The 18,567-nt window shown below is 38.9% G+C and overlaps 1 protein-coding gene across 3 annotated transcripts in view; it reads left to right on the top strand.

Annotated features, from left to right (window-relative positions):
- The first annotated feature begins 481 nt into the window (after window positions 1-481).
- Window positions 482-18,567, top strand: part of Stai (stathmin) — a 30,159-nt gene continuing 12,073 nt past the window's right edge. For 2 of the 3 annotated variants that reach the window (XM_021341429.3, XM_021341431.3), the window contains exon 1: window positions 14,717-14,890. In XM_021341429.3, the coding sequence (XP_021197104.1) occupies window positions 14,815-14,890 (76 nt within the window). In that variant the 5' untranslated portion in view covers window positions 14,717-14,814. Of the gene's footprint in view, window positions 716-14,716; window positions 14,891-18,567 lie in introns of those variants that run through there. The other variant, XM_021341430.3, reaches the window with a different exon arrangement.

An 18,567-nucleotide genomic window follows, 5' to 3' on the forward strand; every position in this document is an offset into this window, starting at 1 on the left:
TGGTTTTAATTTGAGGACGAATAAGACTACAAGCTGAAAACCCTTATCTTTCATTTTCTGCTTACCCCCGTGCAACTTGGCCGTAATGTATGATGAGGAAAGTAAAAAACATATTTCATAGATGGCGCTGTACTTGAACTTAAAATTACGGCACTAGATGTCGCTTTCACACAATCCATTCGTTTCTTGTTCATTCATTTTGCCACTAGATGTCACTATACTTGCATTTAGTTTGTCATAATGTTATCTTATTTTCTATTTGAAATTAATGTCTTATTATTTTTCATACGAAATGCTTCACTGTTGCGCGATTGTATCACTTAATTTGAAGTATTTTTCATTACATTTTGTTCCGCAATGTTACGCTTGATGAAACGCAGCTTCCTAGATCACTTGGTCGATGGATCGAACGCAAAAGCGCCAGATTTGATTTCAGCCAATCAGATAGTTGCATCGAGCAGCTTGTCAAAGTATCTATGAAAACTTCATTTACGAAAGAAAACGTCTACCATTAACTCATATCCTGTCTTTCTTTAGTTTAAATTTGATTCAAAATAACTGTTTCAACGGCATAAGAGAAGTTATAAAGATTTTGTATCGAACATATCCTGAATTAAAACTTGTTAGTCCTTTGTGTAAAGCGGACGTGTGAACTCTTTGTTATCCAACTTCGTCAGTTCAAACAAAGACAACATGGAAGTAGAAGCCGCTAAATGTAAGTAATTCCTTTATTTATTTAGTGATGATTATTAATTTTGATTTTATTTGAAATATCCTGCTAAATAATCAGCTCAATATAACTATACGTTCATTATTGTAGGATCAACGGATCTAATTTGATAAACGTCGTTATCGATCAATACTTTTTGTCGATTGTTCTATTTATTTTTAATGATGAACTTATTTAATTAAGTAAATGCTATACAGATGGTGTAGCGTAGTTTATATATGAACATTATTTTTAATTGGAAATCTAGTGTTTTTTTTTCAAGCGGTAGGTATCTGGTACCTATTCCACGAATTGCGTTACTCACTTCACTATTTAAAATAAACCATGTAAAATATAATCTAGGTATGTCCAAAAGTTGTAAGTAAGGTATTGAATGCCACTGAAAAACTACGTAGTTACCTATTCTAAGTACACCTATTTAAATTTAAGTACGTAGGTACTTATTAGACTAATCAGACGGCCTACCTCAACACAAATTATATTGACCGTCGTTTAAATAATAACGTTTTGTGGTTCTTCTTTAGATATTATTTGCGTGCTTTTTAAGATTTTTTACACTCACCTTCATACCTAAGTAATTTTCGGAAATTGTACCTACCTACCTACTCGAAAGTTAATTACTTACCTATAATGTATTAGTTTACGAACGTATTAATAAAATTATCTAAATATCGTTGCGTTCGTTAATCCCACTTCCCAAATAAGCGTGTTAAAACGAAGGTTCATAAGTAGGGGAGTGGAGATAAACATTTTATGCCATCGACTTTTCGAAGAGTGCATTGTCTCTGTTCTTTCTATCGGTTCCTTATTCCTTGTTTATGACTCTCAAGATTGAGAATTTGAGAGGAAAAATATTTTTTGACGTTCAAAAAGTGCTGTTTTGCAGCCGAGTTTGAATAAATGAGATTCGAGTTTATTTCATTCTTTTTGTTATCGAAATTCCAAAAACTCATCATTATAATAATGTTATAACGACCTTACGACATTATTCGTAGGTATCGTTGGTATTTTGACCTACCTGCCCATGGGTAGTTTACGTATGCACCTATTTATATCCAAGAATTAATACTCGGTCCTCTTTGGACTTAAGCAGGGTAGTGATTTTTAGTTTCAAGCTAATCAAAATCTACAAAAAAAACATTATATTTCTTAACTTCAAGTCTGTATACGATGTCATGAGCATGCGCAGTAGTGTTATTTTTCGTAAATTTTGCCTTGTATCATGTAGGTAGGTATGTTACTAGAAGCCGACTTCGGGGCGGCTAAGGTAATTTGGCAATTACTGTTTGGCTGCTCAATAGATCATTAAGATAGAACCAAGGTATTGCGTAAGTAGCTCATAGCTTCAGAATCGTCCAGATACGACAATTGATACCGTTGGTACCTTGATACTTACCTACTAACACCCATAATCGTGAAATCCCACTCAACCGAACCTCAAACCTCTGAAACACCATTTAAAGAATTTCCTACAACGGTTCATTGGTTCTAGCAATTTCGCAGTAAACAATTACAAACAAATCTGGCTAATTAAGAACAGCTTGAGTCATTTAATTGACCTTTGAAATAACAGATTTGTCATATTATCAAAACACGACGAAAACTGGCTCCCATTCTAGAGTTTTTTTATATTTTTGTTTGTAGAGGGTAAACTGAAAAACTACTGGTCCGATTTTGAAAGCTCTTCTCTGTTGGAAAGCTACACTCTTCCCGAGTAACATAGGCTATATTTTGTCCCGGTACGGGCAGTAATTCCCACAGGACGCAGGTGAAACCGCGGGGAAACGGCTAGTATCCAATTTTATGTTGTTTGTACAACGTTCTTTGACTGTTCCTATAATTATATAAAGGTACCCGTCTTATGGTAAGGAAATTAGAAGCTAGAGAACGTTTAGGAGTATGCGGGTAAAAAGTCGAGTTTACTTCTAAGCAAAGAAAATAAAAACGCCTTCATCAAGGTGCCAATGGTTAAAATATTTCTAATTGCAACAGTTTGCAGGTGGTATCCGAGTTCACAGCCCAGGTTGCTAGACCTTTACATAATAAAAAAAAGTCCTATTTATGCACCCCCATAAAATGTATGTCATTTGTCTTTGTACCACCTCTATCTTAAGTTCTTCGACCTTTGCAGTTCGTTGCAATTTTAGAAAACCGGTTTTTAGTTGCAGCTGTCCATAGATTTTATAACGATCGCATTTTCTGCTTGATGGTTCTCCCGAGGGAGACATGACCCATTTCTCACCTGGATAAAAAATGTCTATGAATATAAAAGCTGCATAATAACAATCTAGACTGCACTTATCGTTCTAATTACTTAATTAAACACTGTCGCCATAACTCATTCGTTTATTATGTCTGGAAATAACAATAAATCAGAAATGTACCTCTGTATTACAATGGCACAGTTCAACGCTCTCCTCTAACTAGTTAATTGGGAGTCGGTTAATATTTTAATAACCAACAGCAATTTGTGCTCGACGAAGTTCGCAATTTGTCATTATCGCGACCGTTAAACGAGTTCCAATTACCGGCTGTGGCCAGTAAGAAAGTTATTTTTTGTGGGCGTGTGTCATCCTCAGTTCAAACCAACGGCGGTTCGCAAGGACAATGCAACCGTTGAGATGACTCACACGCATCTCGACCTCTTCCTACATAACGAGTTTATGCCATATTTTGAAGTTTCAAGTTTGTAATGCGTATCCTTGTAGGGCACGTAAGACGGCTAGCACGCAAACTACCGGCGTCATATGTAAATCGGTTCGTTGTCGACTTGTAAAGAAACTTGTTCACAGTTCCGGCGTTCTTACGAAGGATCCTCCTTTGTTTACATAGGATCCGAGGCTTAGTTTACCTTTATACTTTTTTAAGCTGCTTAAATTGTTTGAAATTAAACAGTTTACTTCTTTTAAAACCGACTAAAAGCAGCGTAATGAGCACTCCAGTTTCTGCTTCACAATTTCCATTGTTCTCACTTAATCGTCCATGAAAGTGTAATATTTTCTTTTCTCTATTGTCCTGACCGCATTAGAGACGGCGAACGGCCGGTGTAAACAAACCAGCCGGAGCTTAATTAAACTGCCGAAAAAATCCTCCCAACAATAGGCTTTATAAAACTGACGACGATACTATTAAATAAAAAAATCTGCACCCAGATACACGGTTTCGATGTTTAAATTTGACGCTCAATTTAAAATGTTATTAAATTGACACTAAGAGGTCCCAGATCGCGGAGGGTGGCGTTGATTAAAAGCGCAGGAAGTGGGTAGCGAAGAGCAATAGCCCCAGAGGCGGAGGTAAATTCCAATACAATACAACGGCGGTGTAATATCTCGAAGCAAGCCGCTTAATGGGCCGTTTCGGGGCGGAACTTTGTTCATTTGTAAAAGAGTGCGGATTCGACGCAGCCCCCTATTTGGTTGATATCCGACACATTAACATGACAATGATAGGAATCCTCGGCCCACAAAGCCGCACCTAAAGCAAATATTGACCATTGTCCATGACGGAACGTAAACAACTACATTATTCCAGTCAACGTACGGATATCATGAGATAAGACATGATAATTTACTACCTAGTTGTATGCGTTTGTCTTGTAATGCCACCCACTGCGTAGATCTCTCTTAGTCATCCTAATTATTACCAAGAAATCTTAATGCAAAAGAATTAAATTATGCCAATATAGTGCCTACGATAAATAAGGCTTTGTTTGAAGAATCTACAATAACAAGGAAATGGACTGAAAAGGAAGGCCAATTGAACACCTTTTCAGTTGGCAAATTGAGTTGCTGTTACGGTACCTCCCTGATTTGATTTAAACAAGGGGGCTTAGGTCGTACGCTAGGTCAATCTAATTTGACCGGTTGCGGTTCGAATAGTTTTTTCCCCAGGATTTTATTGTCGATCAATAATGCTTTTAGCGGAGCGTTTCCCCCGGAAGGCCTTTTCGCAGTAATGAGTATGGATTAGAAATAAAAACTTTCTTCTAGTCATGCCAGCAATCAATCATTATAATTTTACATAAAGATTTAGCAATGTGCAAAATTGAATGCAATCAAACTGAGCTGGTCCACCTACACTGCTTTCTATAGTATATAGGTTCTCACCGCGACCGGGTTGTTTTTGTGGTCTCTTTGCTGCACGCAATGAAAGCTTGTTCGAGCGTACGTTGCCCAGAAAAGGCAAGACGTGGGCGATACTTGCCGGCCCACGCCTTCCACACTTACCCAGTACTCCGAAATTCCATTTTGACATTCATTATTCATCGGGGGAGATCTATTGTGGCAATTCGCATCGGCATGACTAATAGATTCGATGCATTCGGGTCATCAAACTTGGTGCGTTTAGTTGGCGCCTCGCTTAGTGGTTAGCAGAAACGCGACTAACACATGTTCGCTATAATTACGGCAAACGGCCGATGGCCTTGCTCGGCAGACTTAAGGACTAATAATACTAAGCTGGAATCGTGAAACTTCGGGAGAAATGTTTGTTTGGTTGTAACTTGATTATACTACATTCCTGTTCCAAGACAAAGTAAATTCTATTGGGTAATTTCATGTTCTCGGTAAATAAATTTATTTCCAGATGCGCGGTTCTTTCAATTGAGATTTAGATTTTACTTTGGATTGAATTGTTCCTAATTGTGGTTTATTTAGATTTAATTATGTTTATGCGTGCTGTAGATGCCTCATGGGAGATTTAGGATGAGCACAAAAATGATATAATGATATTACTACTTTTCTGGCCCAACTCCAGTAGTAATTTCATAGTTATTTGCAACTCAGGCTGTTTGTACAAAAATCTGATTAAGTGAGGAACCTAATGTCCCATGTCGCTACAAAAAGTTATTACTTAAAAGCTACAGCCGGGACGGACGATCTTAAAGACCATTTCATAGTCTCCTATCACCGTTGTACATCGGAGTTGATCATTAATTTGAACTTTATTGATGTCATAAATCCGGCCTAGTAGCGGTTTTAGTAGGCATTTTATTGTTTTCATGAGGGACTAGCAGTCTGCCCTCGTGTAAGGTCATCTAACTACGCACTGTTATTGCAGAATTCTTCGAGCTAAATTACTAAATTCCCAAGTTTGTTTCTCAAGACGAAATTGGCGTGGAAATAGTTCACCTACCTCGGTTCTCTCACGGTACAACAAAGACCTCTCTAGTCGAGTTGTTCCGTCCTTGAATTTATTAAACAAGAACATCGAGTAAGCTCCATCTTTCAGACGCCACAGATAAATTCTCTCACACAAAGGAAAACTGCGTATTTTTTTGATCAGATGAAATTTCAATTCGTGTAGACTCTGTTGAGTCGGAAAATTTGGATGGTGCCCAAAACATTTCATTAGATTCATTGCGCATGACCTAAGCGAGTGGTGCCGGGGTGAATAATCTATAGTATGCAGAGCCTACATAGCCATTGCCTAGCGGTGCTGTACACAACGGTACAACGTATACAGATGAATCAAATATTGCTGAACACCGCTGCAAAAAAGTGTGAATTCAGCAAAGTAATTTGAGGCACCGAAACTGTTTCGTAACTATCGGATTTTCTGTAAAGCAATTTGGGGAGATCATTATCTTCTGTTTTGTGGCTAAACAGAGCATTCATTGGCGTAAGCACACTAGATGCATCGATTGCAAAATTCACTGCATTAGCAAATTTTAACCCTCCTTGCTCTTTAGAAGTGTTGAAATCGTCTTATACATACTATAACTGTGTACGTACTGCAGGATATGCATTTCAGAAATAGATACGGCATATGGTGTTATGTTAAACAGGCCCCAAGGAACTTTCGTGTTTAATGCCGTACCAGACTGCATGCTACAAGTTCCTTATCTAGACTGCTGAATGTACTTAAGGTATATTTAGGGCCCCGATATTCTACCGAGGGATTTTTGAATACTTATACAAGTTTTACGACTTTAAGTCTTGAGCTTTGTGTATTAAAATGCTTTAAGCTTGAAGGTGGATCAATATTTTTAGTCTTTCAGGCTAAAAGTAATGAAAGAAGATACTTAGGTGCTATAGAAACAAACATGGATAGTGATGAGATACTTTTAATCTCCAAAATAAACTTATATACGTAGATTCATATTGCATGCGGCTGAAAACGCGGATGCGGAAGACGGTTATCTTCGATCAATCCAGATAGGAATGCAGGTAGAATAACGCAAAACGTGCATTAGTTTAAAATAGACGTGAATTTCAGTTAATCTGAAAAATACAAGAAGAACGTCTTAGTTACAAAAATAAATATTAGACTTGAATATTTTAGAAGTACTAACGTAAACTATGAATAATTGGCCTTTCGAAATTCCGTTTTCAGTCAACCAGAACGAAGTCTCAATTGTAAATTCGTTTAATTCTAAATCAATAGTTTCCTAACTGCCGTGTTGGTGGCTTCCCAAGAAATGGTTTTATATTCGGTTCAAGTATTTTAGAGGCAATGCCCTAGGGTGAAGGTACTTTATCATATGCATAAGTTTTTTTATTACGTGTTATACATTACATTATATACCAACAAAGGTTATCAGTCAGGTCCTAGTAATTTGTTTTTCTTGCAAATAAACTTAATAAATAAAATGTTGACGTATTTGAAGAAGTATCAATGTCCTGCCATTTTGATCCTTCGAGCCTCTAGAAACATTTGCAGATTATTTACCACCCTAAAAACCTGATAGGTTTCTAAAGGCAATACACGAAATGATATATGTCCCTAGAATTATCAAGTAGGTACGCCAAAAGTCCAATAAGAAAAGTGTATGAGGTTATTTTCAGATACACATTATAGTAATCGCCTAGTCCTTTCAAGTTTAGGATGGAATTTATTTATGTATCCCGTCCTGTGAGTCACCAAATTGTATTTTCATTTTCTGTAAGTCATTTGTCTTCTTTACCAAGTTACTAATGCTGAACTGGCTGAAATAAATCTGAAACAACGATTTGTCACTTATGTCTCCGTGTAGTATCATTTTAGACATTAAAATGTACAAGATTTTGTTTATTTTTTATGGTATGTCGCAAATCTTCTACTGGTACACATTGCACTTCTGCCCTGTTCGTCTTTTTGCTGATTTCAATAACATATCCGTCTTTTGTTTTACCTACTTGAGATTTTTGACATTTTTTCTTCTTGGCGAGTTGAAGGCAGACTGTTTCATCCGTACACTGCATTTTCAGTGGCGTTAAGAGGTCTTGGATAGAGAAGTTCTTTGGGGTCATAGCTCCATACAATTTTCTATCTGTGATAAAATCAGTAGATAGATAAATTATTGAAATCTAGCGTATAGCGTAACAACAAGTGAAATAAAAGTAATTTATTGCATACATGCCTGTAAAGTCTGTCAAAGCTAATCGATATAGAATTGTTCTTAGAATTTTGAGTCACCCTCGTTCGTAGTAACTCGCCTGTATTATCACTGGCTTATGAAAATGTTTCACGACTTTGTCACCAAAGGTATTTTAAATTGATTGATTGATACCGATAATAATGATATCAGAAGTAATAAAATAAATAACATGTTAATCAGCGTACCAGCGCTCTGCAGAATTGCAGGAATGGTACTCAAACCTTAATAAAAGAAAATGACTAAACATACCAACCCAAAATTACCTCTTTATCTAATTGAATCCCACATCCAATCTTAGATACTTACCACTCTTAGTGCTTGTATCATAATGTAAATCTAGACAGGCCGAAACTTGTATAATACAGAGTTCAGGCAGACGCGATACAAAATCAATACTGGGTGATATTTATTGGCTTTGCTCACGGGCACGAATGTCAGGACATCCGCGCCAGATATTGCAGACATCTGTCCATGCAAAATTGTGGCTCTACATTTAGTACCAGGATGTCATAAGTTGGTAGGATAGACGTGTTCGTTTTAGTGTCGATATTGAATTTTAAAATTAGTTGGCTTAGATTTCTTGATAAGTTTTTTTTAATAACTTGCCTATTACTTATTAATACTCCATGATCTAGCTTCTATCTACATGTTAAAGTTAGTTTTTACGACGGCATTCATAGAAAATTCCGTGAACAATGGTCTGATACAATTTTCCCGATGCTTGGCTGAAAAATGCTGAAGCATTGGTTTTTCCGGATAGTCATCGGCAAATTGCGATATCTTAGCTGTCTTGTGAGATTGAAGCCTTGCTATATAATTATTCGTTTCCTCGATATATGAATGGTATGATCCACTAGCCTTGTTCCAAAAATATTTGACTTGTGATTAAAGCATCTAGTTTCCGCTTCCTCGGAATTTCAATACGCCACTTAGTAAAGCTGATGAGACCTCAACATTTTACGCTAGACTTGGTTCAATTACAGCTAAGCTGAAGTTCGCTGCATTCTAGAACATACGGGTCACTGATCAGCGATCGTTAACACGCTCTGGCAAGCGGTGCTCGTATGTAAACCACATTCTGAAAGCAAATTAGTAAAGTCAATGAGTGCGAGAGATGAGGTTCGAGATTCAAGTTCTTCTCCATGAGACCTACTTCTGGAAACCGTGCTGGACGTTTCGAAAAAGATTTTACGGGCAGAAAAATGTTTGGAATCAGACCTTTGATCTATGTTTAACTGGAGAACATGTGACATTACTATCTTGTCTTCGAAGATATCATCATTTATTTCTCCCGTGTCTTATTGCTATTGCAGTCTAAAATAACAAAACCAACATAAATTAGTCAAGTTCATTTCTATTTCAAATTCTACTTGTGCTTACAAGTAATATTTCTTGTCTGTTTCTAGTAATTTCGTATTCATGGTTTAAGTTTTATTACTGCGAGTACCTCGATCCCCCTGCCGCGGCCCGGCGACTCGTAAAATATGCGTCTACAAGAGGATTTAAGAAAACATACGCTTGTTATATCTAGGATCTTCATGTTCTTTTGATCTATCTTTTTTACATAAGGATGGTAAGCAACGCACTTCTTATTCCACTTATGATTTTTATGTTGGAATAGTCAGCTTTGGTTGCTGAAAAATCAAAAGAGGTACACTCTTCAAAGGTTTTCCTTTTGCCCTTTAATTGGCAATCCTTGAAGATTTAATAGGAAGTAACGAAGGACATGAAAGCCTAGTATACTTACAAGGGTCTTTGTAGTATGTAAGTAGATATTGCAGTGTATCCAATTGCAAGCTCTTCACTTATCTCAGGTTACAAAAGTAATATTATACTTTATGTAGTGTCAGTCAACTAATTACTTGCACATGATAAGCTGTACTTTCCATTTCTTAAAGAAGTTGATGTCAATGACTCATTAAAGAAATAAAAACAAAGAATTATAATATATTACAGTGTGATACATATTATGCAGATAATACATATAAACAAAGAATAAAACTAATGTATGCAACGAGGCCAGAAAAACATGATATTTCAAACAAAGACACCGTTATCCTGATTCGTCATACTCGCAATTTAGTTCAGTACATCGAATAAAAACTTTACACAAAAACGTAGGCGGTTGCTATTAATTCAAGTTCAAAGAATTTATTTATAGAGATAGTTTGTGAGGTTTTAGGAAGTCATCTCTGGCGCTGCGTCACCGATTTTGAAAAATATTCTTTCAACATTATCGAAAATTGTGATATAAGTACGAACCTCCATGGTGAATAAGATCTATTTGTTTTCCTTGTACGTTGGGGTCAATGCCTTCTAGTTATGTAAGCAATCAGTGTTATTAGGTAAGCGTATTATCAGGGTTCAACATGAAAAGCCGTTTATCGGTCAATTAATGCGTCAGACCTTGGCAATTAACCGCGACCAGACTACATATGGCTTCGGTTCTAAAGTTTCATCCTCTGAGACATTGCGGTTTTTGGCTTCACATTAACCGCCGTTCCAATTTATTCCAACTTCAATCAATCTTTATTTCGCATCATTGAGATCCTATACTCGTTCTATCCTTATTGATTTTCCGGGTATCCTTGAGACGGCGAGGTGTTTCAGCCGTAGGTATAGTTCTCACCTTGAGAATGTAACACTGAACACGGAATTCGCAAAGCTCCGACGAGCCCTAGTCTCGAGATTATACAAAGAAAGGCTCCAGATAATAAAGGAAACGCACATGTACAAAAAGGTCTTAATCGTGCAAAGCGTCTGGCCTTGATCGATCCATGTGCGTGTGTCATTCTCTTTACAGCTTTTGTCGGCGACGGTCGTGCCTTGAACCTCTTTTATTGCATTAAGGGAAGTCCGTTTGCGTAAAGTTACGGCTACCTGCAGCCGTGGATTACGGCTGGACTAAGGATAATCTAACCCTTACTTTGTACGCGTGTTTACAAAAGAAATGCAATTTAGATTATTTTATAGCAATTGTAAAAGTAAGTTATCCCATCAAAGAACTATCAAAATAAATCAAGTATAAAGAAGGGGTGTGATAGGATATAATAAAGATGTTGTCACACATGGAGGGTCATTACAATACGGACACTCTATTTGCCCCTTGATATTGAATGCCGCATAGAATTGATGTTCCACCCACGGATGTCTGTCTGTCCAAAACTATATTACTTTCTTATGGATTACTTCTTAATGTCTGCGATAAGCGATCGGCCTATCTGAATGTTACGCCGGCTGAACACGCTTTTTTGTTTAAGTGGTTTGGAAACGCTCAATTTGCAATAAGAAAAAATAAACTCTATGAATAATACAGATGACTGATTTCTTGCGTGACTTTTTCTGTGAATATAAAAAAAAGACACGTTTCAGAGAACTCTAACATAACTTACAGAACATCTAAAATGATTTTCAGGATATTATCATTTCAAAAGAAAGAAGGCCTTTGTCCCTTTTCTCACATTACATATTATATAGAAATTATTAAAGCATTCATAACATCGGTATCCTTATTTGATCAAGAACATTTAAAGTCGCGCCCTTCAACCTTCAAGAACAAAGTATTAATATCTTTCGGCAGCAAACATATTTAATAATTCTGCGAGCAAATTTTCCTTCTCAAACTCTCTGAAACTTTAGCACGGTCCAGATGGCTTGGAATCAAACACAGTAAGTGATAGCCATATGGCGATCCAATCTCTTCGCAAATATTTAAGATCGACACTAAATCATTGCTAAGCTCTCCTTTTTACAACCTAAAATTGGATGTAATCTATATCTTCCATATGCTTTGGTATTCTTCTGAAGAGACCTAAATAGGTTTTGTTTTACAAATCTTTCCTAATTATTATAAAGTCTCAGGTAGATACACCGTTACGTACTTTTCAATATTTCGTACACATATTATCATTACCTATACAGAAATTTCTAACGATACGAATAAGAAATACAGCTGCGTTATTTGAATAATTTATAAGACCTAGTCAATATTAATGACGCAACTTTTCAACTCTGATTACTTATCTCCGAACGTGGTTTCCATAATTAATATCTAATCGGGAGGCACCCTTAATTATCATTATTTTGTTTGCTGACTCTTTACTGCTGTCAACGGCGCCCCTTTAATTGGCTTTAATGTGTCCCGCATCCATTAATATTACTTTGTTTAAATTTATAGCACGCAACGCGTTCACTGCACTGGCAGCTCTATTAACACGTAATCTCTTTATATTTCTTACAGTATCTCGATCCGCAGTACACAATATGTTACCATTCCAAGTTATTTAACTCACGTATGTCGGCCTCTTACTCGTACATACTAAGCTTCGCCGGATGTCTGGGTGGACATACGCGGACGAAGCTCTTTGGGTGTATTGCCGAAAATATCCAGCGGGACAACGTCGGCTTGGGCTCTGCGTTAGGCTGTGTCTGCGTCAAAATACCGGGTCGGTGGTGTCTAAGCATTGCTTGAAACAAGGCAAAATCGATACTGTTGCCGTCGCAGGCGGACGCGCGCCGCTGGCTCCGAATTATATTCTCAACCAAATCCAGCCGGCACGTGACCCAACTTGTTGCCGCTCTGGAGAGGGACAAAGCTACATTCCTATAGGTTGTAAGTCGCCGGTGCTGAGATCGTGGCCACTGATGGCGGATTATTAACCATTTTATCCTAAGTGTACCATTTCAATGGTTTGAAATCCCATTGAACATTATGGTCGTGGTTTCACTTTACAACGATCTTTTCACTTTTATGTATGTAAGAAATTGAAAGACGGGAAATAACGCATAAAAACTATTTATAATAATAGCAAGCATTAGCAATAAGACGGGACATTATAAATGGGAATTAGAAACTTTCATGTTTACATTCAGTTTTAATGCTGATTTACACTGCTTTAACTAAGACCAATGGAAGTAATATATCACTTCATATAAAAAAGGACTTATTATTATCGCCATTGCATCGCTCTTGAATATGACTGCAGCCGTGCGCTGCACGCATAATAAGGCGTCAAAGCTGGAATTAATAATCTTGTTGTCCCACGGTGGGCGCCATATTGTCGACTATTAAAATGATTTAATAAAAACTGGTTTGATTTACTGATTTACATAATCATTATTGTTTACTGCTAACTAACACTATAAAAGAAGACACGCATATATTATGTAATCAGTTTGTTTCTACACATAAAAGAATACGAGTAATGATGTCTGTTAAGTTAATTTTATGTCACAAGTTTGCTATGACAGAAAGCCTCCGAAAAGTTTATTAGTCACCTCTCGGCGTTGAGTCGACGACGAACTTTTATTGAGGAAACTAATTTATCACTGCGGTGATATGATCTATGGAACGCAGTCGTCGAGGGTAGACGGACTACCCGCATTATCTTGAATTTCATGTTCTTTTGATGGAGTGTTCGCAAATTGTCGGGATTTTATGTCGTCCCTTTGCTTATACTCTTGTATATTTGCTTATTAATGTAGTAACAAAGGGTAGTCCTGCAGTCCTGTTTCTTATACAAGTTTCTACACGACATTAGTGTAGGTTATGGTATCAGCTGGTCTGGGAAACGCAAGTAGTTGTCATTAGGCACGAATGGCCGTAACGTCAGCCAGGCGGACGCCAGCCGCGACGGTATTTCCAAGGCTCTGTCGGTTCTTGTCCGATATGCACCGGCCGAACAAGGCTCGCTCCTGGTATTCCCAGTTATTACCGCAGGGGGACGCAGCCTAGGGGTTGTTGGCCGGAATCGATCCGCCGCACCACAGCCCGTGTTACCGGTGCACGGGGTTACGACACCATCACCACTGCAGTCTTCCTATTTCATTTCTCTCTTGCACTGGACTAGGTAAGCCGTTTCGCTAGCTGTTTCGGGACTCTGTACTTAACCTCACTTTGGCCTTTTTTGCAAAAATATCCCCCGGGTGATTGAGACAGTGTTGATCACATGAGAGGTGTCCAGGAAACCATTCAGTGATGGATTTTGAGAACAGGAAATCAATCGGAAGCAATTCGAGTGGCGAAACAAATTCAGCGTGGCGTTGCCGGCTGTTAATTGGCTGCGGGTGGCGGCGCCGAGACGGCGGCGGAACCTCCGCATGGAGGCTCCCTCGCGTGCCCTCCCCACGCACGCGCCCGCCGCCCCCCGACAGCTCGGCGTTTTTATGAGCGAGAAGTCCGCCGAGACCCGTACGAGTCTGGGTGGCTCTTAAATTAGTTTGTCTTCCCCGACCCTAGGCCTTGTAGTTGCTAGGTGCGATTGTGACTAACATCCATCCTGTTCGAGCCATAAGTGTCCATTTCTTGGCCAGATTTGCCAAGCCTCACTTGATCAGTTTCTGCAACTTCGAATATTAGCTGTCACTCAAGCTTCTTCGTTTTCCGTTCTATAATCGGAAAAAGGGATCTGATATACAGGAAATCAGACTTTAAGAAGGTTCTCTTACCCTCACATGCATTTGAGGCTTCGTAATACATGTCATGGGTGACATTATTTTTCCATTTGGTAGGCTTATTTTCTTGTGCGGGTTATCAAGTTAGGGACGGTAGCGCGCAAGGGGTGGTTGAGGGGTGGGTCCGCAGGGCGGGGGTTGCGGGACGCGGGGTGCAGCTATCGACCGGCTGCCCTCCCCCCGGCGTGGCTCAGTTTCCGGGCGAGAGTCGCGCAGTCCGCCAGCGCCGCGCCGCGACTCCGTCACACGTTAGATAGTCAATTTGATCATCACCATGCTGATAGGGCTCGTTCGGGATTCGGTGATGCAGTGCTTCTGCCACTCATGCCGCGCACCCGTTCTGCCTGCAGGTTGGGAACACTGCTGCTGTGGACAAATCCATCGTCCTCATCACGAATTCGACCGGCGACGCTGTTACTCTGACTGCGGAGACAAACGCCCTACGTTGTTATCTGGCCTAAATTGTACTTTAATCTCAAATCGTATGTCAAAATCTCAAAAAATTATAAGAACTGGCAATTCGGAAGGTAACCTCTTTTATCTGTCAATAGCGGCTTCCAATTTGTTTTGAGACTGATGAATTGAAGGTAAAATACATCAGTCCTCGAGGCTTTGTGCTTTTTAAGTCAAGTTTTGGTGCCGTAGGATGTCTGTTATTGAGCTTCGAAGCCGCCGGCCGGCCGGCGGGGTGAGGGGTGCCGGCCGGCGCCTATATTTAAATTGTATCTGACGTAAATCACGTGACCCATCGATTACTACAAAGGAGCAGTGTTGTAAGATGACAACCGATGTCTTCAGCGTCATCATAACAAAGTCAAAGGGTTGTACGTTGATTTGTGTTCAATTACTAATCGCAAGCTTGTTGGTAGTTATGTAAGGTAGTTTATTGTGAAATGTTGCTTAATTACAGGAACGAGAAAGTTATCCTTGTTTCGCCTGTATGTATATCAAAAACCATGTTTAACGCTGTTGACAGCGTAACTCCTTTTTGACAGAATCTTGAAAAATCCGTGCTAAATAATCCTGAATCATGTTCGGGCTTTTCCAGTTTTACGGATACCTGTCAGTCGGTGCCGGCCTCACTACAACTATTGATTAAACATTACTGCATAATGTCCACCATTTTGTACCGACTACGAATTGCGATACTGTGGCACGCGTCCACCAGTCTGCGCATAGAATACCAACGTTATACAACTCCTCACTACAAGACCTCAAGGCTAAAATTAGAAAGCCTTTTCAAGAAAATGATTTCTTACGTAATGGAATCCGATGCCATAACATTTGAGCAGTCCTAACATGCTTGTCTGGGGAATTTGGAAAAATAGTTGTTTTCACATAATATCGTGAGCCTGATTAAATTATGTCACGCAACCGCGACATAATCGCTTTAGTGGCCCTTCGTAAACTGTTTTGGTATTTTATGCGTCACTAAGCACGCATTTGAGGACCTCGTGTCGCTTTATTATTGCAGGCTTGTTAATTAACGACATTTTTGTAGTTTTCGCCAATTAGTCACTGCACAGATTGCGAAAAAGCAGATTTTCTTTTCCGACAAGGCCTAATGATTTCATTCCAAGGTTTTTCAGTTGGTCATTTTAATTTCGTGGTTCTTAAATTTGAACTTGATTTCTTAACCTATGAATTACCCTATCCATTAATTTGTGGACCATGGGTGTCTACAGTAATTTTATAAAATGCTTGACTAATAACAGAATTTCAAAGTAGATTTGAAATAGACCCAGGCGATATCCCTTCTGAATTATTGATGTTCGAAACATTAAAACAATTTACGATCGATCTCCACTCTTCTAGGCCCTTGGTATTCAACTTCATGGCTTCAGAGACCATAAAACATGGGTTTTACGGACCATACCGATAGCCTTCGAAATGCGAATTTCTAAGAAACTGTATTCTTCAGAATCGCTGTGATTGTTCCTAACAGCCGCAGCCACGCATTCTCTTGCGCATAACTGCCGGAATTGAATGTATTGAGAAATATCTTCGTAATAAACGCTCTAACGGTTTCTTCGATCCATCATCAGCTCATAATTCACCCCGTCACATCGTGTATACTTGTCACTACATTCAAGTGTAGGTGGATTAGCAAATACGCCATTGTCAACTGACAACAGGGGACTCGAAATCACATAATTGTTTAGGGGACGATTATAGCAGTAGGGTTTAATTGGCTTAACAAGTTCAGCACCCTTTGCGGAGGGTGCGGCGAGGCTTACAGATTTTGATCATCTTTATTACCATGTCATTTTGCTTAATAAAAACATTACTTTTACAATGTGATTCATTATTACGAGTGTGTTAAATGGATTACTCTCGTTGGAGTAAGGTTACATGTAGACTAGAAGTTTACGCCTTTTTTATTTGGCGTCGAGACGACACACGCTATTGATCCTGTACGAGGGTTGAACAATGCTATAAAACACACGTTTCATCTCTTGCGAGAGATCTAACGCGTATTACTTCTGTTTTGTGGCTTAATGGAAAACGAAAGATCACCGACCTGCGGTTTGTTCATTTTCTAACATACAGCCACACATGTCCACAATGATGCATTGCGGCTGCTTACAAAGTTTGCGTGTTCCGAACTATTCCGTCCACCGACTGAGTTCGTCAACTTCAGTATTTGCAAACTAAGCTCCTTTACGACTTGCACCAACTTAAATAATTTCCATTTCAATCCCTGAAAATGAATGGATGTAAAAATAACACTTTTGCGGGGAACACTATAAAACAGGGTTGTATACAAAGTCGCACCCATTTTCCTAATGAGCGTAACTCGTAAAGAGTTGTGCCGTCTCCGCTGTTCTGGAATGTTCTCTACGGTGCATAGAATATATCTCTTGTTTCTGCATCGCCTAGCCGCCGCATTTGCGTCGTGTTTAAAACACTCGTACGTGCCAACGCTCATATTCCCAGCGGTAGTAAATTTACTTTCAGCTCTCCCCTCAAGGGTTTTAAAGCCAGCCTTTAAATATTTTATCAGGTTTTCCATGTTGTATCGTGCGGCGCCGGAGGGGGCTGCCCGACGACCTTTCAGTTGTGACTGCCCCGTTTGTATTCGATTACCATTTTTTCTGCTTTATTGTTTTTATGCACGTTCGTTAAATTGCCGTTTTATACAGCTGCAACTCTATTGAATATGGATGAAAAATTATAGATTTGAATTCTGAAGTAACGAGTGAAACCGTGTCGGGTTGAATAACTTTGGTTTTTGTATTTTATACACCAGCGAAAGTATTAGTCACGAGTATATCAGCAATTTTACATTGGGTATCTCTTATCTATCTCTCAACATCTCATCATTAACCCCATTACTAGTTAAAGTCCAGATTTTTCAAGCGCTACAACGTCTGCGGTACCGTAAAACAGCACAGATTGGAGCGGTTCACCGCAATATTTCCCCTTGGTTGGTAATTTGTGAAAACGTTATGAAAGGGAGACTAAATTACACGGAATTGAAGAGGCAAGCTCCTCATGACAATTGTTTTGACATGAATTATAGCGAAAGCTAATTAACTTTTGATAGATAGCCCTCCCGAGACGCTCGTGCAATCACAAATATTGTTTTCATTCCGAATTGCTTGGTTGGCGAACTTGGATTTTAGGAAATTAATTTCTCCAGCTTGGGGGAGTTTTGTTTTTGATTTGTAATTTATACGAATTAATGTTGATTTATCATACCTTTTGCCTGACATATTTGTCGCAACCTGTTTTTCATTGTCATTCGTAATTTGGTCCCAAAAAAAGGGAAAATGCCCTTCAACACGAAAAATTAACACAGGTTTATATCCTGTTAAAACTTTGCGTATGAATCGGCTGAGCATTAAAGTTTTAAGTCGACTTAACAGTTTGTATAGCATGGTCTCCACATTGTCTGCTGTGTAAGTAGGACTTAGCGTTGCCGTGAGGGATTATCCGTATTTGCGGAGAATTTGGTCTGAACTCCCGCATTCCCCTCACGTAGCGGCCTCATCTCCCGGCGTCGTGTCGTCGTTATTACCTCGAT

This window comes from Helicoverpa armigera, chromosome 6 (genome assembly GCF_030705265.1).
Source record: "Helicoverpa armigera isolate CAAS_96S chromosome 6, ASM3070526v1, whole genome shotgun sequence".
NCBI classification, from domain to species: domain Eukaryota; kingdom Metazoa; phylum Arthropoda; class Insecta; order Lepidoptera; family Noctuidae; genus Helicoverpa; species Helicoverpa armigera.